This window comes from Talpa occidentalis, unplaced genomic scaffold (genome assembly GCF_014898055.3).
Source record: "Talpa occidentalis isolate TD23 unplaced genomic scaffold, MPIMG_talOcc4v2.1 talOcc4.7, whole genome shotgun sequence".
NCBI classification, from domain to species: Eukaryota; Metazoa; Chordata; class Mammalia; order Eulipotyphla; family Talpidae; genus Talpa; species Talpa occidentalis.
Window position 1 is genome coordinate 117322350 of NW_023605083.1, and position 22651 is coordinate 117345000.

General features: G+C 41.3%; 1 protein-coding gene across 1 annotated transcript in view; it reads right to left on the reverse strand.

Moving 5' to 3' along the window:
• Window positions 1–1996: 1996 nt before the first annotated feature.
• The window catches only part of KPNB1 (karyopherin subunit beta 1), a 28488-nt gene continuing 7833 nt past the window's right edge, over window positions 1997–22651 (reverse strand). The window contains exons 6-22 of the mRNA XM_037491985.2: window positions 19727–19786; window positions 18755–18844; window positions 18347–18457; window positions 17236–17337; window positions 14584–14808; window positions 13493–13684; window positions 12614–12744; window positions 10294–10441; window positions 10000–10071; window positions 8645–8789; window positions 6724–6806; window positions 6009–6116; window positions 5554–5697; window positions 5340–5445; window positions 4023–4137; window positions 3236–3397; window positions 1997–2684 (exon numbers count right to left, since the gene is read on the reverse strand). Of these exons, the coding sequence (XP_037347882.1) occupies window position 2684; window positions 3236–3397; window positions 4023–4137; window positions 5340–5445; window positions 5554–5697; window positions 6009–6116; window positions 6724–6806; window positions 8645–8789; window positions 10000–10071; window positions 10294–10441; window positions 12614–12744; window positions 13493–13684; window positions 14584–14808; window positions 17236–17337; window positions 18347–18457; window positions 18755–18844; window positions 19727–19786 (1995 nt within the window). The 3' untranslated portion in view covers window positions 1997–2683. The remainder of the gene's footprint in view (window positions 2685–3235; window positions 3398–4022; window positions 4138–5339; window positions 5446–5553; window positions 5698–6008; window positions 6117–6723; window positions 6807–8644; window positions 8790–9999; window positions 10072–10293; window positions 10442–12613; window positions 12745–13492; window positions 13685–14583; window positions 14809–17235; window positions 17338–18346; window positions 18458–18754; window positions 18845–19726; window positions 19787–22651) is intronic.

The following is a 22651-nucleotide window of genomic DNA, read 5'->3' on the forward strand; positions in this document are numbered from 1 at the left end:
TCTTCCCAAGCAGACGGTAACTACATTCTTGCAGGAATGTGCCAAGACTAGGGTGGGGAAGGCCCAGATAGCAAGTGGACAGAATGCACTTTGCATCCAGTTGCCTTAGGTGGTACAATCAATTAAGGACAATACCCAGACTATGGAAAACCCACTAGCCAAAGGTAACTAGGAAAAGAGGATTAAATGCATAACCAGCGCAGAGTAACTGTGAGGCACCAAGACCACAATCCAATCAGCCCATTTTTCTCCTTTCCATCATTGAATGGATCTGGGAGAAAGCATTAATAACAGCACTTGTCAACTGCTTCCCTGGAACAAAACATGACAAAACACACGGAAGGTTTTGTTTTCATTATGGTTCTTGGTGTACTTTATTCTCCTGCTGTCTAGCTAAGCAGCCCACACAGGACAGAAATGGGTAGCACTGAGGAATGATCAGATTTTTTTCTCCCCAATATTACTGCCCCCTCCTTAAGCCCTGACCAACCCCTATCAGGAATGGTTTAGAATATCCTCTCCCTCAGCAACAAAAATTTAAACAAGGCATTAGAGGGCTAGGCCTCTTCTCAATAGGGCTTAGGAGCTGGTGTGAGCTCTTATATTCACAATGGAGCGTCTCTCCTTCTAACACCTGGATTTTTTTTTTTTGTACACTGGTTCATAGATCGGCACTTGACTTTGAACCTGGCACCAAAAGGCACAATATCTGATACCCTGTACAAAAGCTATTAGAGATGCTGCCATATGGATGGGCAAAACTAAGCCAATCCCACTTATGAATGGAGGCTTGGACAGGAGGGGAAAATGGCAGAGAAAAACGTAAGCCCATATATATATATATATGTATATATATATACACACACACACACACATATACACATACATATATATGTTTTGGTTGGTTTTTGTTTTTGTTTTTTTTTTTTTGCAAGGATGGAAATGAAAGTGGGAATTTAAGGTCTGGTTTTTTAATCCTCCAAATACCAGGAAGCAATTAAAAATCTTCCTAGGTGTTTCTGAAAGTAGCATATTAAAAATGCCAGCAAAAACGCCTAATAACCGCAAAACCAAGAAGATCAAAGCTCACCAACATCCCTTCTTATTGCTGAAAGATTCTAAAACCAAAATTTATGGTGCCCTGCTCCCTTGTAAAAGGGAAATAACTAAGACTGATTAATGGTTAATCATAGCACATCACACTTTAAAAAAATATTAAAGCGTGTGACCAGGGGAATGTTTGACACCATTTTATTAATCAACTTCAGTGGAAAAATATAACCTTTTTCAAGTGCCATTTTCATCACAAGAGTTCTAGTTAGTGTATATATATATACTTATATATATATACTTATTTAATATATATATATTCTTTTGTCTTTTCTTTCGCTAGTTGGTTTTGAAGTGCAGCAAGAGACCAATACCGCATTGTAGTCAATCAAATAAAAGAGAACAGAAGGCCAAGCAGTTTCCAAATGGTTATTTTATCAGATTTTTTGAACATTAAATTTACCCTCATTTGCAATCCAAAATAGTTACCTGAAGTTTGCTATTTTGTGTATATGCGTATATTTACTTTTACTGTATATTTGTTTTCTAAACTCTTTGGCACAATTTTCTGGGGGCGTTCAGACTGCCACAATACATGTTCAGGAGAGAATTTTCGTGCTGCCAATTCCAAGCATTAAAAATTTCGGTTTGTTTGGGTTGTGGTTTTTTTTTGTTTTTGTTTTGAAGTCTGCATTCTTTATTTGTAACAATTGTATTTTTTATTTTTTTCTATATCCTCTAACTCCAGAGTTTTCTTTTTCTCCCCCCTCCCCCCCACTTCTACATTCACAGTTGAACCATATTAGGAAAGCGCCTTGATGAAAAGATCAGGGTGGGAGCTCTGACCATTCGTCAGTGTTTTCCCTAGATTTAAAAAAAACAAAAACAAAAAAAAAAAAAACCAACAAAAACAACCTAAAAAGCGTCTTTCCATTTTTTTTTTTCCTTTTACATCTCTTGTGCTGCATCAGTAGACAGAACTTCAGTTAGTTTTATGAAATGCAACCCCTTTTTTTTCTGGGAAAAAGAAACTGCAATGACTTGAAGTTGAGAATGTGGATACCGCCTCACTCACACACACTCATTCTCAGACTGTAAAGAAGCCCTCACCCTCCTTTTAGCCAGCACGCATACAGCACTGTGTGGCAAAGGTACACCAAAGGTGGGCTTGAGACCCAGGCTCCATCTTCCTTATCAGTAGCAAAGGCCAGGCTGCCTTTTACAACAAAGCACCACAGCTGAACCCAGTCCCTCCTTCTCTTCCCAAACCAGTCATTCCACTTGGCACCAGCCAAAAGACAAAAGCTAGTTCTAGCCTTTCCTGGGAAGAGATACCTTCCTCTTTTTTTTTTTTTTTTTTAAGCAAGTAAATCCATCATTTTTCCTTCTCAAGACGGCCGATGTTATGGTTTTCTACGAAGTCAGTGCTTACTTAGCTCACTAACAGCGCTGCTGTTGGTGGCTGCGGCTGCTGCTGTGGCAGGATTTTCAATGTGGTGTGTTTTCAAGCCTCATTCACTCATCCTCTCATTCCCAAACATTCAGCATCCGTGCACACTCCTCACTTCCGGGTTTTTCAAAAGATTGGAGATTTCCAGTGGGGGTCTCAGGTTATCATCCCAATGGTAACAGATCTAAAAACAGATGGAAAACAGGTCAATCTTTTGTGCCGTCTACCTGCTTTCATTAGCATCTATTATCAGAGGGAAGACTACTAAAAAGATGTAACTCAAAAACTGCAGAATAAGACAACGCGAGTATCCGAAAGAAAGCAAAACTATACACTTCAAAGTGGGATCAGACACGCTGGATATCTTATGTAGAGCTGAGCAATGTCTAAAAGCACTGGCAGTAAAGACAAAAAAAGAACATGAAGAATGGAATAGAGCAGAAAAGAGAATTATGGGAAAGTACCATATTGAGAACTTTATTTGGGGATTTGAGTAAATTCTCGTTATGTAAGCTATTCTTCTTCACCACGAGGAATCATGTTTGGTTCAATTAAAGATTGAGGTTGCCTGACCCTCCTACTAGTACCAGGCTGAGGGATAAAGGCCTGGCTCAGAAGCATTTATAAGGGAAGAGTACAAAACAATACACCAAAAGAAGGCAGCCCTTATCAGAACAGTCTAAAGAAAAGTACCTCCTCCCCAAGAAAGTAGAAGAGAGAGAGACAAGCTCTTACCAAGCTTGGTTCTTCAGTTTCCTCAGTTCTTTTGTTGCCCATGTAGCAAGGGTTTTTGCTTTGCTAGTCTTCGATCTCCGTCCTTCAGTTAACAGTTCATGGATCATTGGCCTAGCTTCTACTAATTTCAGTACATCCTTCCCAAACGCTGTACATAAATCCCTGTGCAAAATAAACACACCTGAAAATAAGCGCTTGGTCTATACCAGTATCATGTTTTGAACCTTACAAACCAATGCTAAGTCAGCTAAGGGTTTCTTAGTAACCATCTCCCTTTCAAAGCTGGAAGAAATTTTAGAGATAAGTAATACCTGTCCTCAACAGATGACAAAAATGAGGTGTAAAGAATGACTTACCCAAGGTTCCACATCTAATTCATGATAAAATCAAAACTAGAATCCAGGTCTTCGAGCTCCTCAAGACCAATGTTCTTTCTTCAAATAATGCCTCAAAAACACTTACCAGTGAGGGCTAACCAGAGGTAATTGTTGACCAAGATCAGAATATGGGATGCACATAGACTGCCTCCTAAAGCTCAAAGAACTTATTTCATAAGGAGTTCTTTGAAGTTAGAAGCCTGTAGGATCTGATAAAGGCTACAGCTAAAATATCTAGAATGAATTATCATTTGCGAAAACCCAAAACAGACACTCTGGGTTTTATTAGAGAGTCTGCTCCATGCCAAAGAAATGTGGGTAATTCCCATCTAGAATACTCTGGAAATTCTCTACTACAGAATTTTACATCAAAAGTTCTATTCAGTTATTGAAAATAGGGTATGACCTACCCTATCAGTCCAGCAGCACAAGCTACTACTCCATCTGTATGATCTTCATCTCCAGCAATGTGGTCAATGAAAGACAGAATAAATTCTACTCTGGGTTGAACCAGCATCACATCCGCTATTAAAAAAAAGAAAGTCTGATGAAGTTATCTATTCCACAACTGGCAAAAATATACCATTTCAGGGGCCTCCCCGGTGGTGCAGTGGGTTGAGTGCAGTACTGTGAAGCTGTCCGCAGCCTTTGTAGTGCGGGTTTGATTCCTGGCTGGCCAGGGAGATTCCCATGTGGCATGGCAGACCTCTCCTGTCTCACCTGCTGCTCCCCTCAACAGTGTATTTCAGTTCTGCTCCCCGCTCTGGCGAATCCTCTCACCCTCCCGTGCCTCTGACCTGTACCCCAGTTCTTATATAATTAAAATATTTTACACCCCCAATAGGAAGGTTCAGGTTGAAGAACTAGTTACATTAATAGTTATATATAATGCAAGAAACTGTTCTTCCCCAGAATAAGATGTCATTCTTTCAATTAACATAGAAGACAAAGGTATTCCTCTCACCATATAGGCATATATTATATATATATATATATAATGAAACCTTTTCTCTAAGCCCACAATATCAAAGTGGCAAAGTACAAATATTCCTCCAATCAACAGAAAAACTAGAACATCGGGTGATATGGAAAATCTGATTTCCCTCAATCCTTAAAATTCAGCTGTATGAATTTACAGAGGCCCTTACTCCACAAATGCCACTCACAGTTGGCACAGATGTAACCAGTATTTCTGCTACAGCTTTTCTCAAAATCCTTGTGAGATCACATCCCTCGCATCGCTCAAGAAATTTCAGGTAAAGAAGCAGGTGGGGGGAGCAGAAATAATAAAATCTATATTCTCCCCCCAATGCTACTCTCATTAAGGCACTCTCCTTCCCCCTTTCCTTTAAGCAACAGGTGCTAGTTAAGAAGTTAGCTACAGGGCCTCCCAGTGGCGCAGCAGATTGAGCGCAGCGCTGTGAAGCTGTCTGCAGCCTCTGCAGCGTGGTTTCAATTCCCGGCCAGCCAGGGAGCTACCCACATGGCGCAGACCTCTTCTGCCTCACTTGCTGCTACCCTTAGCAGTGTATTTCACAGTCTGCCTGTTCTGCTTCCCATGCTGTCTCTGGTGAATCCTCTCACCCTCCCACGCCTCTGGCCTGTACCCCAGTTCTCGATTAAATAAAAATAAATCTTTAAAAAAAAAAAAAAAGTAAGCTTGAATGAGACACAGCACATTCAGCTAAGCGCACACTGGACTAAGTGAACTGGGTGGTATACTCAACGGTGTACGTTTTCCTGGTCTCCCTTCAATCCCTGGACGATTCCAGTATAGGCTTCCAGGCAGCCTTCCCTCAGCTCATTCAGATAGTCCACCATGTCATAGTCTGACTGTAAGAGACACAGAAGAGAATCTCATCAGACTCACTGCCTGATGCTGTGTTTGTCTAAGTCTGTTCCTCCAATTAGGGCTGGATGAGAAGAGAGCATTAAGCTTACCTTGTCTACCTGGGCTTGGGAGGCCTGCTGAAGAGTATTCAACACAACCTCTAAGTATTTTTTAAACTCTCCACCAATAGCAAGGGCAATATCACCAAATACTGACAGAATCTGTGGCTTCACAGACCTATGGACATTCTCATTCTGACAAAGAAAAAAAAGGGAAAAACAAATTGGTAAAAAAGTAAAAATTCTCTCAGTCCCCAAGACTCATTTATAATAAGCAACTGCAGTATGCTGGATATAGACCTTAAGAACATACACAAAAATTAACAGTATCTCTTGATACAGGCTATACATTAGCCTTTCTATTGTACCTCTGTTCACCCCTCACCAATCTCCATACATCGGGTATCCATTCCTTTAACTAACTTTACAACCTTTACAATCATCTAGTGAAAGAATCGATGATTTCTTCAAATACTGGTAAATTAGATGTGTGTATAAACACTCACCCCCAAGTTCTCCAGTAGCAGTTGCATCACCTCATCACAGAAAGGTAAAATGTTGGATTGTAGAGCACGACATAAGTCTCCCACTAAGCCCACAGCTGCCAGACAAACCTGGAAAGAATCAAGGAAATGGTCTCCCTACATGAAAAGGCTATCTACAGGGGTAAACCATTCTTACTTGGCTGCTAGTCCTTTACCATTTGAACCTAGAGTCAAATACAGAGACATACTCCCAATTCCCACTCAATGTAACAAATAAAATAGCTCAATTCGAGCCTCCCCGGTGGCACAGCGGTTGAGAACTGGGTTGCAAAGCTGCCTGCAGCCTCTGCAGCGCCGGTTCAATCCCCAACTGCTCCCCGGCCACTGGAGGAGGGTCCCACATGGCGCGCAGACCTCTCCTGCCGCCCGCTGCTCCCCTCAGCAGTGTGCTTCAGTCCTTCTGCCTGTTCTGCTCCCTGCTCTGGCTCAGGTGAATTCTCTCACCCTCCCGTGCTTCTGACTGTACCCAGTGCTTGTATAAATCAATCAATCAATCTTGTATAAATAAATAAATAAATCTTTAAAAAAAAAAAAAAAAAAAAAAAAAGCTCAATTCTTGGGAAAACACACAGGGAAGAACTACCTTGGCTTCAGGAACCTGACTTCGTACCACAATGACTATCAAGTATAAGAGAGAACATAAATTTTGAGTGTTATTTTGAGAAGACTTGCCTACCTGGTACTCAGCATAATTTTTTAATCCAATGCCCAGGAAGGGTTTGAAGGCCTCCATGTACTTTAAAAATTCACCACCCAGTACTGTAAAGAAAAAAAGAATCAGTGCCCAGAGAATATCACATAAGTGAGCAATAGTCATCATTTAGCTTTCCCAAATGTACCCAATCCACTCAACAGACTGGGTGGAGGAAGTTAATACTGATTCTATAATGAAGACATTAAGATTGTCTTAGAAAAGGGAAATTCCTTACAGCTGGGAAGGCCTAAATCTTATGCCTTCTAAATAAATGCCAAATCTCCAGAGTGGGATTTCATTCTGGCTAAAATGATCAAGTGGTACGGCCCTCAAGGAATGTCATGGTTAATTTTGAAGGGGTTGAGTCAACACTGCCTCCTCGTCATTTAATTATAATATGTTCTGTCTGGAAGCCAGCTTAAAAACACCAAACCTATCGAGAACTTACTTAAGCCAGTCAGGAAAAGCAGCGCTGGGCTTCAGAGTCAAATCAAGCACTGTAGGGGCCAAATGAACCTCTCCGGACCTTCCAGGGGGTCACGTGTTGCCAGACCAGAGGAACACAGGCTCTTTATGCTAGAAATAGACCTGGTCCTCAGGGAAGTAGTCCTCAGGTAATGGCCTTGGTAATATACCTTATAGGCCACCCCCGAAGCACTGCAGATTTCTAAAGTGCTCCTTAATATGTTTTTAATGGCCCTTCTTTAAAGAGCCTTAAGTCATATATGGTTTCCCCAAAGCAATTTTGCAGAGTCAGACGTGTTACCTTAAGATTAATTAATTCTTAGAATTTACTTAGTGCTTTACTCCATCCATCCCAGGCACCATGATGTATCAACCTGAGTCCAAAGGACTACAACCTAAATCAGGAGGTACCAGAAAAGAAAACAGAAACCTTTGCTTCCTACATCTTTGAGCCAAACCTCAATAAAGCAGTACTTTCAGAGGTAAAGGAATCTGATGAAGATGACGTACATAACAGAACCCCCCTCCCTGCCCCGGCCACCAAAAGCTACTAATCCAGGGCCTCCCTGGTGGCACAGGTGTTAAAGACAGTGCTATCAAGCTATCAGCAGCCACTGCAGCACGAGTTTGGGACCTGACCATCCAGGGAGCTACCCACATGGCACAGTAGACCTCTCCTGTCTAGCCCGCTGCTCCCCTCAGCAGTGTATTTCAGTAGATCTGCCTGTTCTGCTCGCCACTCTGTCTCTAGTGAATCCTCTCAAACCCCCCCCACCTCTGGCTTACACCCCAGTTCTTGTATATAAATAAATACATCTTTTGAAAAAAATAGGCCAAATGTTACTTTTATAAAATTAAATATGAAAGAATTAAAAAAACAAAATAAGGGCCTCCCCGGTGGCGCAGCGGTTGAGCGCTGGGTTGCGAAGCTGCCAGCAGCCTCTGCAGCGCCGGTTCGATCCCCGGCTGCTCCCTGGCCACCGGAGGAGGGTCCCACATGGCGCGCAGACCTCTCCTGCCGCCCGCTGCTCCCCTCAGCAGTGTACTTCGGTCCTTCTGCCTGCTCTGCTCCCCGCTCTGGCTCTGGTGAATTCTCTCACCCTCCCGTGCTTCTGACTGTACCCAGTGCATGTATAAACAAAAAAACAAACAAATGAATAAATAAATAAATAAATAAAACATGCCTCTATTAAAAAAAATAATAATAATAAAAAAAAAAAACAAAATAAAACAAAGTTGCTAATCCAAATTCAACCTGGCTCCCCATTTACTTCAAGAAGAGTGGCAAGGTAGTTATACACAAATTTATTATCTATGCTTAATCTAACATTTAACTGACTTACTAACCCAGCAAAGTAAGACAGGACAATATTATTCCGCAGTCAAAAGAAACTCTAGCATTCTAAAGATATTCCTTGCCAGATTTTGGCTCACTAACCTTCCACCAGTGTGCTAACTGCCATTAGGGCATCCTCTTGCACTACCCCTGACCCAGCTGTGCTTTGGAACATCCTCAACAGGGAGGCCATGACCACATCAGAGATCTGCAAAGCATCTTGATGTTGAACTTTCCGGAGAACATTCTGTGAAATGAACAAGAGTTAATCTGTTGATTACAAATCATGCAATCAAAACACTGTAACTTTTTTTTCCTATCGATTAAGTTCCTTGGGGAAAAATCATTTTTAAAAAGGCCAAATCCACTCTCCATGCTTGAAAGCTTTGACAGTGCAATTCATAAGCAACTAACATACAAATATTAATAACTCCTTCCCAATTTACAGCAAACATGAGATGATCTTCCATGGTGCAGAAAGTCATCTCTGCATTTTATTTTTGTCTGTGTGACAAATTCCTATTAGTACCCTCTGTATCCAGTCTTACTGGAATGACGGTTAAACTACTTCAGGTTTAAAGCAGAATACTTCATATTACTATTCTTAAAACTAGAAGCAACTCCTTCTATATTCTAACCCATTTACAGATGATGATCAAAAAATATTTAAAAAAAAAAATAGGCTCAATAAAATGAAGTCAACCTGATTTCTTCCAACTCAGTACCTCCCTCCCCCCACTACCCTTTAACTGATATTACTCAATCATTCCTGTATTTTGACTGACGAACTCTTAACAGTCATGTTTTAAAAAATGAAGTTATGAATAAAAAAGGAGTTCACAGGCTAGAAAATCTAGTTAATGTCACTCAATACCAAAATCTAGTACCTACTTAAGCCTGACCAAGTTCCAAGGTCTTCCTGTTCTTTCATGAAAAGGTCCCCTCTCACAACTCCAGTCATTAGTGGAGAGTGGTATTTTCATTTTCAGTCTTTCCTCAGAAAAAGACTACTATCAACACCAAATGTCAGTTCAAATACAGCTTCCAACAGCAACTATTGGTTGAAAAGATGACTGTAGACACTCACGGCTGTATTTAGCTGAGTGAACCACAGGTGGGGAACAAATCTCACCGGTCCAGGGCTGGACAAATCAATGAAAATCAAAGACTAGAAGTTGCCAACAGACAACAGCTGTACAATTAGGAGGACCATCACACAAATAAGTAGTTTCCTTTCCTACAATCCCGTGTCAAAGATAAATCACACCTTTATGTAGACAAGAAAGGAAAGTGGAATATTACTCTCCCAACCTAACATAGACCAAAGTTTCCTGAGAACAGCTTCTGAGCAGCAAAACCTATACCATTTCAGAGATCTGTATGCACATGAACTTACTTATCATCCCAAGATATTGATTCTTTCCCCTGTTGTTATAAAGTGATAGGCACCACCATACCTGAAGAGTCGCGCAGAGTAAAGACTGAAGGTCATTGAACTGGATCCTATCCGATGTGCTCTGGATATGTGACTACAACAAAAAGAGAACTATCATGTTCTGAAAAAATACTACTCTAAAAGGGCTCTAAACTCAGTATTTGCATTTTTTGCTGGAGTTACACGGGCCATTATATAATCTTTACTGATGCTAGCTAGCACAGGTAAGTAACTAAACACATCATACATGTTGTAACCATGTATGAGCAAAAGTGAGGCACCCCTCCCGCCAATGTCTGGAAGGCCCAAGTCTCACCTCCATCTGAAGCACCTGCTGCAGTCGTTCCATGATGACCAGAGTAGTTTTCTGAACTGCAGGGTAACAGTCCTTGGCACTGTTTTTCACAATTTCCATCAGCGATTCATATGCAGAACTCCTCAGGTTGTTCTGGTGTCCATCTGGTCTGTAAGGAACACACAATAAAATCTTAAAGCCGTAACTGAGGAAGAACAAAGCTGCTGTTATGTGAAAACTGTCTCACGGAAAGTAAGAATCCACAAATGATGACTGTAGATCTGGCTTGAGTTTAGCAACGCAACCAGTCAGAAACCAAATTTTCAACCTTTGAGCCAATGGCTAATGTTCATTATGGTCTACAGACCAGGTGAACGGTCCGTTTGGAATTAGCTAAAATTATAGGGAAAAATTAAATTTAAAATTTAAAAGCCGGGCCTCCCTGTGGTGCAGGGGTTAAAGACGGCACTATCAAGCTATCGCCAACCACTGTAGCATGAGTTTGATCCCCAGCTGGCCAGGGAGCAACCCACATGGCGTGGCAGACTTCTGCCTTGCCCACTGCTCCCCTCAGCAGTGTGTTTCAGTAAATCTGCTTGTTCTGTTTCCCACTCTGTCTCTGGTGAATCCTCTCACCCCAACACCTCTGCTCTGTACCACAGTTCTTGTATGCATAAATGAATAAATCTTTGAATAGATAAAATTTAAAAGCCATGTGGACAACAGAAAAGGTTACCTAAATAAGTTAAGAAAGGGTCTCCCCTGGTGGCGCAGCGGTTGAGCGCTGGGTTGTGAGGCTGACTGCAGCCTCTGCAGCACAGTTCAATCCCCGGCCACCGGTGAGGGTCCCACAAAAAAAAAAAAAGTCAAGAAAAACATGCCTCAACTGTCTTTAGTCATGTGAGATGCCATTACATACAATCTTGAACAAAGGAGATAAACTAGTTAAGCATGGAAGAATATGTGCCCACTCTTCTTCCCAGTGGTTTCTTTTAAGCATGGCTTAAGAGTACAGCTCACAGAAACAAAAGAAATTTACAGGTAATGACTCTAAGACCCTCACTTATAACCCCTTATTATTTCAGGGCCTTCCTGGTGGCGCAAGGGGTTAAGTCACAGCACTATGAAGCAATCTGCAGTCACTGCAGCATGAGTTCAAACTCCAGCCAAGGAGGTGACCCACATGGCATAGCAGACCTCTCCTGATTTGCCCACACTCCCCTCAGCAGTGTATTTCAGTTAGTCTGCCTGTTGTGTTCCTCATTCTGTCTCTGGTGAATCCTCTCACCCACGCCCCTCTGTATGCATAAATAAATGAATAAGCTCTTGTATGCATAAATCAATCTTTTTAAAAAATTGCATTTCAAAAACTCATTTATAAATCAACCTTTTTTTTTTTTTTTTAAATTTATGCACACAAGAACTGATAGAGGCCAGAGGTGCAAGCGGTGGGAGATTCACCAGAGATAGTGGGGAGCAGAACAAGCAAATGTACTGAAATACACTGCTGAGGGGAGTAGTGGGTGAGTCAGGAGAGGTCTGCTGCACCTTGTGGGTTAGCTCTCTGGCTGGGGATGGAACGCATGCCGCAGTGGCTGGTGATTGCTTGACCGCGCTGAAACTAACCCCTACACCACCAGGGAGACCCTAAATCAACTGTATTTAATGCCAAGTTCTTCATCCAATATCATACAGGTTAATGATCTGGTGTGGCAACTAAATTCATAACGAGAGCCACTATTTCTCATACACCATAATCAAATGTTCCTGTTAGCTGTGGACAACGCAAAATCAAGGGACCCCACTGGATTAGTCTCTATGTAGAGAAATGCTTTCCAACATTAAGTGCAAAATGAACATTTTTTTTTTTTTTAAATATAGGTCTTTTTTTTTTTTTAAAGATTATTTATTTATACAAGCACTGGGTACAGTCAGAAGAGCAGGAGGGTGAGAGAATTCACCAGAGCCAGAGCAGGGAACAGAACAGGCAGACTGACGAAATACACTGCTGAGGGGAGCAGCAGGTGTGGCAGGAGAGATCTGTGCGCCATGTGGGACCCTCGCTGGCACCGGGGATCAAACCAGCGCTGCAGAAGCCGCGGACAGCTTCACGGCCCAGCGCTCAACCGCTGTGCTACCAGGGGAGGCACCAAAATGAACAATTTTAACACAAACAACAGCCTATACTCTTTTCTCTCATTTACACATAAGTAGACTATAGGATTCCTTTAATTTCTTCTGTTATTAATGTCTCTATGGTTAGGTCAGAGAGCCCACATACAGAAGACAAAAGAAGTGAATCCAAAGACCCTATCCATTTATGTGCAGTAATATCAGTTACCTGTCTGTGGTCTCCAGAAGCTTTTGAACTATCAGCTCAAAAGAAGATGATAAGCAATAGGTAGCTGGTTCTTCCTGATCATCAGCTACGTCAGCAGCTTCATAAGCAGCTTCAGCCAGACTGGAGAAAGCCTTAGACACAGACAGAGTTAATATTAGTCCTTAAAGAATCCAACCCCAGGATTACCTCATTTTCTTTAAGACACCTCAGGCAATAGTATTCCTTTCCAACTGATCTAAGAATAAATGAATGCTAGTGAATTCTGAACATGTTTTGTCATGGTCTTCAAGACAACTTAGCATTTTACAGATACCCTGAAAATGAAATTTATTATTTGTATTTCACTTGTTTAGCCCAATTCTAAACAGCAGAGTAATTTCATCAACCATGTCTCTCTGTCATTTTACCATTTCTCTTTCCATCACAGAAAGACTTTTAGCCCCACTCCTTCCTTATTTGAACTTCCTCCAAGCCCTTAAAGTCCCTAAAGAACTACATTCAGCCTATACTGACTCAGCACTCAGGCCGCCTACCTTCTTCCCTCTTGCCCCCTCCCCGCCATGGCACTCTTTACAGCCAGCAATTCTCTACCTTAATCAAAATTTCTTGTCCCCAAGCAACTGAAGGAAGAAAAATGACTCCAGATAGTTTTCCCACTGGGTTAGCATGACTATTCTAAATGGTTCAAGAACCAGTCACTATGAGTCAACAGCTCCCACTGGCTCTTGCAGTCACCATCTCCCCCACATTTTAATTGAAAAAATTAGAAAGGAGATGCTATCCAGAAAAAGTCAGTGAGGTATAGCAATTTTCTCCCACACCTACTTCTGCCGATGGCTTGGCCAAACTCTTTATCTTACCAGGAAGAAAATCCCTTACCCAGCAGACATTTGAAGCAACTCTGGGTTCAGCACTGAGGCCTTCAATCAGACATTGCAGCAGGGGAGTCAAGTAGACATCATTGATGGCAGCTTCAGGGAGCAGCTCACAAATTCTGCCTACAGTCCACGCAGTTGTATCCCGAACAACTACACTGGGGTCTTTCATTAGTTCTATTAGGGTGGGCATAGCCTAAAAAACAAAAGTTAAAATTTGTTAAAGTTTTAACAAATTAACATGTTTTAACAGTTAACATGTTAACAGTTAAAACATGTTAAATTCATGCTGACTGAGACCTTAGAAAAGGAAATACTGATGGTTGCATTTTAACCCAAAACATCAAGATGGTTTTGTCATTTAGAAGACATTCCTGTGAATTGTCCAACAATATAATAAAATTAAAGTGAAAAAGTTCGATGGGTCACCAAATCCTAGTTTTAAGAGTGGTACGAATGCTCTCAGCAGTCTTTACTGGATTACTCAGGTGGAGATCATAGGATACACAACCACATCATGAAACTTGCATTCTATATGCAGTAAACCTCTCTATAATGGATTATTATGTCATTTAAAAGAGCAAAATAAAATACATTTCCACAAGGAGAACTTTTATTATATAAGTGGCAGTTTGTACAAAGGATAGTCATCATATCATTAAAAAATTATAGGGGAAATGTTCACGATACAACATTAAATGAAAAAAGTGGCAACTATTTGTACAGTAAGCTCTCCATTCTGTCACACATAGATGCACCTTAATCAAATATTCCTGTTAACTGTGTACAATGCAAAAGAGAAAAGAGTTAAAAGGCTAAAAACCAAGAGTAAAAATGCTAAGAATGCTATTCTCGGACAGTGGATTTATAGATGACTTTTTCTTTTTGACCTTTTCTGAGTTTCTCAAAAATCGTATACTCTTGTAATAAAGTTGAGAACTATATCCCCCCTCAAAAAAGGGAAATATATTTTCCCTATCATCGACAGCCTATACCTAGAAATAACCTTTATGAACAACTACAAATAGCTTTGTTTTAAAAATACACATTTCAAACAATAAATATCTCACTTTCTACCCCAACACTCCATTTCACCTGTATAACTAGTGGTTTGAGCTGATTGGGCTCTGGTCCTTCCAAGATACAGCCAAAAGCCATCACTGCTGCATCCCGGTACCTCCAGTCGGGGTTCTTAATGTGTTCTTTAATGAAGGGGAGGACATGTGGGACAATGTCATCTTCACAGCAGGTGGCCAGAAGCATGAGGCACACGCCCGCTGCTTTGCAGGGGTTCCAGTCATCGTCATCATCATTTTCGTCCTGATGGATCAAAGTGGCATTAATTCACTATTTTTTCAAAGGATCACCAAAACTCAAAAAGTCTTCCAACTACTCCCAATGTCATAGAACTTGAGCTTTGGGGAAACAAGTAAAATATAGTCATTTTATTTTTATCACTTACAAAGACTTCCTCATAGTCAGCCACTGTTAAAAGATGTAGATGGGAATTCCCATATAGTACTATATGAGGGAAATAAACTTTAACTACATGCAACAAGGATAAATAGCTAACAGAGTGAAAGGCAAAACAGTATAGGCAATGATTCCAGTATATAACTTTACATAAAAGTTCAAAATTAGAATTAATCTATGGGACTAAAAAGGTTGAGAGTAATGACTAGAAAAACATGAAGGGGGCTTTTAATGTGCTAGTAATTGTGACAATTTCAATAAAAAAATTAAACAGAAAAAAGACTTCATATTCAGATCACCCCCTCAATTAGAATTTAAGGTATATCTTTCCTTATTGTGGCCATGTAATTTAAGACAGGTTGCCTGTTCAGTTTCTTTCTTTTTTTTTTGTTTTGTGGGACCCTCGCCGGCGGCCGGGGAACAAACTGGTGCTGCAGAGGCTGCGTGTAGCCCCGCAGCCCAGCTCTCAACCGCTGTGCCACCAGGGAGGCCCGCCTGCTCAGTTTCAAAAAATTACATATCTGAAGAAAATTTGTTCCCAAATGAGAAAAGCACAACAGAAAATATACAAAAGCTGACTTGAAGGCCAAAGGATAAAAAAAATAGCAACTATAAGAAAGATGAGATAAAAATTTTAAGGGAACATTGAGTTCTTTTCAAACTAAATCTATCTCTAACTTATCTTTTGAGGTAGCTATAATGAAAGACACATACTTCCCCAAACAAATTGCATTCCTATGTACAAAACAATTTTGCAGTGCTCAAAGTTACACCATTGGTTCCTCAGAGCACTGCCAGCTCTTTGGTATTATTTCACATGAACTAGAAAAGACGAAGTGACATAAGAATCTTTCCAAACACCATACCAAGAGAAATTGATGAATAAAGTCAAAAAGAAAAATGACAATCAAGATATATTTTACAAAAACTTCTTCGTTTACTCATTTAAACCCACATCTTCACAAAGTCTTGTTATTTTTTAGTGTCTCAATCTTACTAATTTGGAAGTTAATGATCATGAAGATGAGTGGAAGTTTCTTTCATGTGTTGGAGTCTCCCATTAGAATCTGAGTAACTCTCATCCAACCTTATCAGCATTTTGAAAGACAGATGAAAATACTCCAGGGCATCCCTGGTGGTGCAAGGGGCTAAGCAACAGCACTGTGAAGCTATCCCGCACCCCAGGCCGGGCAAAAAGCTACACACATGACCTCTCCTGTCTCGCCTGCTGCTCCCCTCAGTAGTGTATTTCAGTCAGTCTGCCTATCTGCTCCCCACTCTGTCCCTGGTGAATCCTTTCACCACCCCCAACACCTTTGGCCTGTACCCCAGCTCTCATATGCATAAATAAATAAATCTGGGGAAAAAAAAAAAAAAAAATCCAGATAGTAAAAGATACATGAATGGCTGAATGGCCTAAAACTAGTACATCTCCCAACTTTACTGCAACTTTATTTTTTAAAAAGATTTATTTTATTGGGCCTCCCGGTGGCAGAGCAGGTTGAGCGCAGCGCTGTGAAGCTGTCCGCAGCCTCTGCAGCAGGGGTTCGATTCCCAGCCGGCCAGGGAGATATGCCCACATGGTGTGGCAGACCTCTCCTGTCATGTCCGCTGCTCCCCTCAGCAGTGTATTTTGGTCTGTCTGCCTGTTCTGCACCCTGCTCTGTCTCTGGTGAATCTTCTCATCCTCCCATGCTCTGGCCTGTACCCCAGCTCTTGTATGAAAATAAATAAGTCTTTAAAAAAAAATTATTTTATTTACTTATGCATAGAAGAACTGAGATCTAAGCCAGAAGTGAGGGGGCGGGGTGGGGGGGATTCACCAGAGACAGAGTGAGGAGCAGAACAGGTGGATCTATTAAACTACACTGTGGAGGTGAGCAGCGGGTAAGACAGAGGTCTCCTGAGCCATGAGGGTTAGCTCCCTGGCTGGGGATTGAACTTGTGCTGCAGTGGCTAGCGATAGCTTGAAACTTAACCCTTGTGCCACCAGGGAAGCCTTATCACAACTGTTAAAGTCTTATCTTGGACACTACAGCACATCAGAGCAGTGTATATTCAGACTCAGTTCTACAGCACATCAGAGCAGTGTATATTCAGACTCAGTTCTTCACACAACTCAGAATGCGGACGATCTTACAGCTTCAGTTCAGCTGCCACACTAGATGACAGAACATCAGCGTTGCCAAGTTCCTTCATGGGAAGTGTTCTATAGCTAAACAACCCTTAATAAGATTTCACAGCTTACGTGCCTAGATTTTAAAGATAACTCACCTGTTTAGTTACTGTTTGTGTGAGGATTGGAACCAGGTACTGCAGTGCTCCCTTGGCATAAAACTTGCTGGTGTGCTCAGGGGGCCGACCTTGTTCTGCTGCCTAAAGAGAAACATGAAGTAAGTTCTAGAAGCCAGCAAACAAGCTATGATACTAAAGGCATACAGTAAGAGCTGCCCAGGGGTCTGTACAGAAATACATGGAACAAATGTTAACATTCACTGTGATCTCTGGAGGTGTTCATTTCTTGGTCTACTTCAATGAGATTCTTTTAGGTCATACATAGTATCACCTTAAAGAACCAAAGCTACCGCAAATACATCCTTTTTTCCACAAGCTCAATTCATGACAAATAAGGTTGGAAACAAAACCTTGAACTCAAAGATTTTAATTGTGGAACTAACCTTTCTCCATATCTAATCCTTCCATCAGAGTATCATTATCAAGTTTATATCCCATGTTTGCATTACGACTTCCAAAGAGAGCATTCGGTCTGCCCACCTGTGACAATGCAGGTGCTTCTTTTCACCAACTCTCTCCCTCTGCAGGGCAGCAGACTTCCTGCCTGCGACCTGTACCATGCAGGGACTTCTCCTCACTGACCTCCCTCAGAAGAGGCAGCTCTCCTCAAGGCCGCCCGCCTGCAACCAGGCAGGCCTCTCTCAGCAAACCTGTCTCTTTCGGGGCAGCTCTATCTGCCTGCTTGTGTCTGTGCACGTGTATTTCACTGACCTATCCCTTTTGTAATAAATCTGCTCTTTAAATATTAAAAAAAAAAAAAAAGACTTCCCAAGATTATAAAGTCAGCAACAGATGCCACTTTGTTAAATTGTGGACTGCCTACTGCCCCCTAGTGTTCATAGCACTAATATAAATATTTACAATAAATCATGCCTGACTGATTAATAAAATCATGATTCCTTTTTACTTATCTGTCGCTCTATGAAGGATTTTTGGCTAAGAGAAAATCAAAAGTTCTATACATGCAGACACCCTCTCAATCCAGTCAAAACAAAGCTTTCCTGGAGGAAAAAAATCCACAAAGGAGATAGATCTCAAAGCCCAGTTGGATTAACAGCTCCCCTCCCACATCAACCCTCTCCAGTCTTACCTCTGAAGCCTCAATGGCCAAATCCATTTCCTCATCACAAACATTGGACCAGAATTCTATCCCTTGTAGGGCCACCTCATCAATGTCACTTTTCATTGCTTCAATTGTGATCTTAAAAGAAAAACATAATGCCCCATGCCACACATAAGTGCTGGTTCAAATTAGACCCTCCCATCTAACGAGACATTCAAGTTTCAAATATGGGGACATATGAAAGCTAGAGAAAAGAAACATTTCACTAGCACAAGTACCATACAAGTTTTCTTGGCATACCATTTATGAGCTTGAACACTCAAGTAATTTCCTAGATTTCACAGTATTAAGTAAAAAAGTCAGAACTGACAAAATAGCAACTTGGGCTTTGCAATTAACCAGAAGTTCAAATCACATTAAAATAGAAATACTTACCGCAAAAAGGGCAGGACCCATGTATGTCTCCATGTACTGATAATACAAGGACATTATCTTCACCAGATTCTGTAAGGCAGCCACTCGTACCTTTTACAAAAAGCAGATTAAATAGTCAAAAATAACAGTGCAATCTGAAAAGGTGAATTTGACTCAAGCGGAAGAAGCGTATAAAGGATCAATCAAAAAATACATATGGGGGTAATGCTATCATTTTCCCAGATCAATCGATCTCTTCAATTTTTTCATTACCTCTTCCTATTTATTTCTCCTTTTCTTCTCTTTTATTTTGAAGGTGGTTACGGCACATGGCAAGACTAAACTCACCAATGCCACTCAGACTGGATGCTGTTGCTCCCAGCACTTCAAGGGTCAGGGTCAACATTTAGGTTATAGTAAGGCTGTCTCAATAGCTAAGACTGAAAACAATCACTTGAAAACCCTATGGCAATTAAGTAGCAACACTGATCAAAAACCATTTGTCCTTAAACCTTTTTTAAAAGAAGTGACGGGGCCTCCCTGGTGGCGCAGGGGTTAAAATGCAATCCACGAAGCTATCCGTAGCCACTGCAGCACAAGTTCGATCCCCAGCTAGGGAGCTACCCACATGGAGCAGACCTCTCCTGACTCGCCCGCTGCTCCCCTCAGCAGTGTATTTCAGTCAATCCGCCTGTTCTGTTCCCCCCACTCTGTCTCTGGTGAATCCTCTCACCCCCCACACTTCTGGCCTGTACCGCAGTTCTTGTATGCATAAATAAATGAATCTTAAAAAAAAAAAAAAAAAGCGACAACTTCCATTAGGTTTACTTTCCAAGTACTATTTTTTCTCTCTAACATGAAGAAAAATTCTTATTAGTAACAATATTAGTTAAACCTTATCTGAAGCCAAAGGATTTTCAATATTTCAAACAACTTTGACATTTCCTAGGAAAGACTGAAGACGACAGGTTTTTCATATGACCTCACACTTACCCTTGTATCTGGACACTGTGTGGCTTCACAGACCACCTGCATAATAAAGTGCCTTTCAGACTGCAAGAAGAATAAAAATAAAGGGAATTAGCAGAACATAAACCAGGCATATTAAGATTGCTATACTATTCCTTCAAGGAAAACCTCATTCATTCCCTCAAGTCCCCATACCACCATGCTCCAATCACAAAGTTTTCCCTTGAAATAGCACTGGCGCTATGAAGAGTCTGCCCCTGGTATCTTCTATATGACCTGGCCTCTAATGAGAGGCCTCATCTTTTAACCCCCAAAATGACCTTCACTAATAAGACTTCATGGAGGAAGCAGACAGGAAAATGTTGGTCACAGAGTTAAAGACAGTTAACTTAAAAACAAACAAACAAAAAAAACCCCCCCATTTAGGAAAATCAATTTCCTTGTATTTAAGAAAATTCAAAACAGCAACTTGATTTCAGACAAAATTTTCTAAGAGGTGGCATATCCACATCAAATATGGTAAGAAATGGGAGAACAGAGTAATGAACTTTATTTATTTTTTTTTTTTGAAGATTTATTCATACAAGCATTGGGCACAGTCAGAAGCGCGGGAGGGTGAGAGAATTCACCAGAGCCAGAGCAGGGAGCAGAGCAGGCAGAAGGACCGAAGTACACTGCTGAGGGGAGCAGCGGGCGGCAAGAGAGGTCTGCGCACCATGCGGGACCCTCCTCCGGTGGCCGGGGAGCAGCCGGGGATGGAACCGGCGCCGCAGAGGCCGCGGGCAGCTTCGCAACCCAGCGCTCAACCGCTGCGCCACCGTGAAGGCCCAGAGTAATGAACTTTATTTGCTAGCTTCCAAGTCTTCTGATAACCAAAAGGAATAACCTTGTTTTCTAAGCAATTAGAACTGATTGCAGTTTTCTTTGGCTTCTTAGACCTCATCCCATTTTGTCCACCATAAAGATCAAGAAATGGGAAAAAGCAAGCCTGAAATGTTAACAAACATATACAAAAATAGTATAGCCTTATAATCCAGAAATTCCATTTCTGGGCATATATCTAAAAGACATGAGAGCAGGTGGGCCTCCCTGGTGGTACAGGGTAAAGACTCAGCACTATCAAGCTATGCACAGCTACTGCAGCATGAGTTCAATCCCTGGCCTGGAAGCTGACCCACGTGATGCAGCAGACCTCTCCTGTCTCACCCGCTGCTCCCTTGAGCAGTGTATTTCAGTAAATCTGCCTGTTCTGCTCCCTACTCTGTCTCTGGGCGAATCCTCTCACCCTCAACACCTCTGGCCAACACCCCGATTCCTGTATGGATAAATAAATAAAATCTTAAAAAAAAAAAAATAGATATGACAGCAGGGTCTCAAAGATATGCTCACAACAGCTTTACTCACAAGCCAGAAGATGGAAGAAAGCAACATAAATGTCCACTGACAGATGAATGACTAAAGTGTATTATACATAAAATGGGAGTGTTCAGCCTGAAAAGGGCAGAAAATTGAGAAAAGCCGTAATATGCATGAACCTTGAAGACATTATACTAAGTGAAATAAGCCATTCACAAAAAACAAATACTGTATGACTATTTATGAGATAATGTAGAGGAGTCAAAATCATATAAACACAAAGTAAGCAGGTTGGTTGCCAAGGATTGGAAAGGAAAGTGGGGAGTTATTTAATAGAGTTTCAATTTAGCAAGAGGGAAAAAATTCTGAAGACTGGTTGCAAAACAATGTGAATATATTTAATACAACTGAAAAGTACACATAAAAATGGCTAAGATGGGGCCTCCTGGGTGGCACAAGTGGTTAAGTCTCAGCACTACTGAAGCTATCAGCAGCCACTGGAGCACAAGTTCAATCCCCAGCCAGGGAGCTAACCCAAATGGCATAGCAGACCTCTCCTATCTCGCCCACTGCTCCCCTTAGCAGTGTATTTCAGTCTGCCTGTTCTGCTCCCAACTGTCTCTGGTGAATCCTCTCACCCTTCCCACACCTCAGGCCTGTAACCCCAGTTCTTGTATGCATAAATAAATAAGTCTTTAAAAAAAATAGTTAAGATGGTAAAATTAACGTTAGTGTTATCTTTTAATACAACTGAATATAAATAATAAGAGAAAACACTTTCTGGCAAAATATTAATGAAATAGGGCCTCCCCAGTGGCACAGCGGACCGAAGCTGTCCACAGACTCTGCAGCGCAGGTTCGATTCCCCACCAGCCAGGGAGAAACCCAAACGGCGTGGCAGACCTCTCCTGCAATGCCCACTGTTCCCCTCAGCAGTGTCTTCGGTTTGTCTGCCTGTTCTGCTCCCCACTCTATCTCTGGTGAATTCTCTCACCCTCCCGCGCCTCTGACCTGTACCCCAGTTCCTGTATAAATAAATTCTTTAAAAGGAAAAAAAAAATATATATATATATTAATAAAACAAACTAAATAATTAAAACTGGGCCTTCCTGGTGGCACAAGGCATTAAGCACAGCACTGTGAAGCTATATGCAGCCTCTGTAGCATGAGTTCCATCCCCGGCCAGCCAGAGAGCTGACCTACATGGTGCAGCAGACCTCTCCTGTCTCACCCACTGTTCCCCTCAGCAGTGTATTTGAGTCCCCAAAGTCTCATGTAAATTCTCCCAGGATCCCCCACTTCGCACCTCTGGCCTGTACCCCAGTTCTTACATGCATAAATAAATCTTTAAAAAAATGAATTAAAACCACCTTTCTAAAGAGGAATGAAAGATTGCAATTTCTGTATTTTTAAATTTTTTTCCCTACAACTTTTTAAAGAAATCCCAAAGCATTCCCACACTTTAACATCTTTTTTTTTTTTTAAAGAGGCACATATTTTATTTATTTATTTATTTATTTGTTTGTTTGTTTGTTTGTTTTTGTTTATACATGCACTGGGTACAGTCAGAAGCGCGGGAGGGTGAGAGAATTC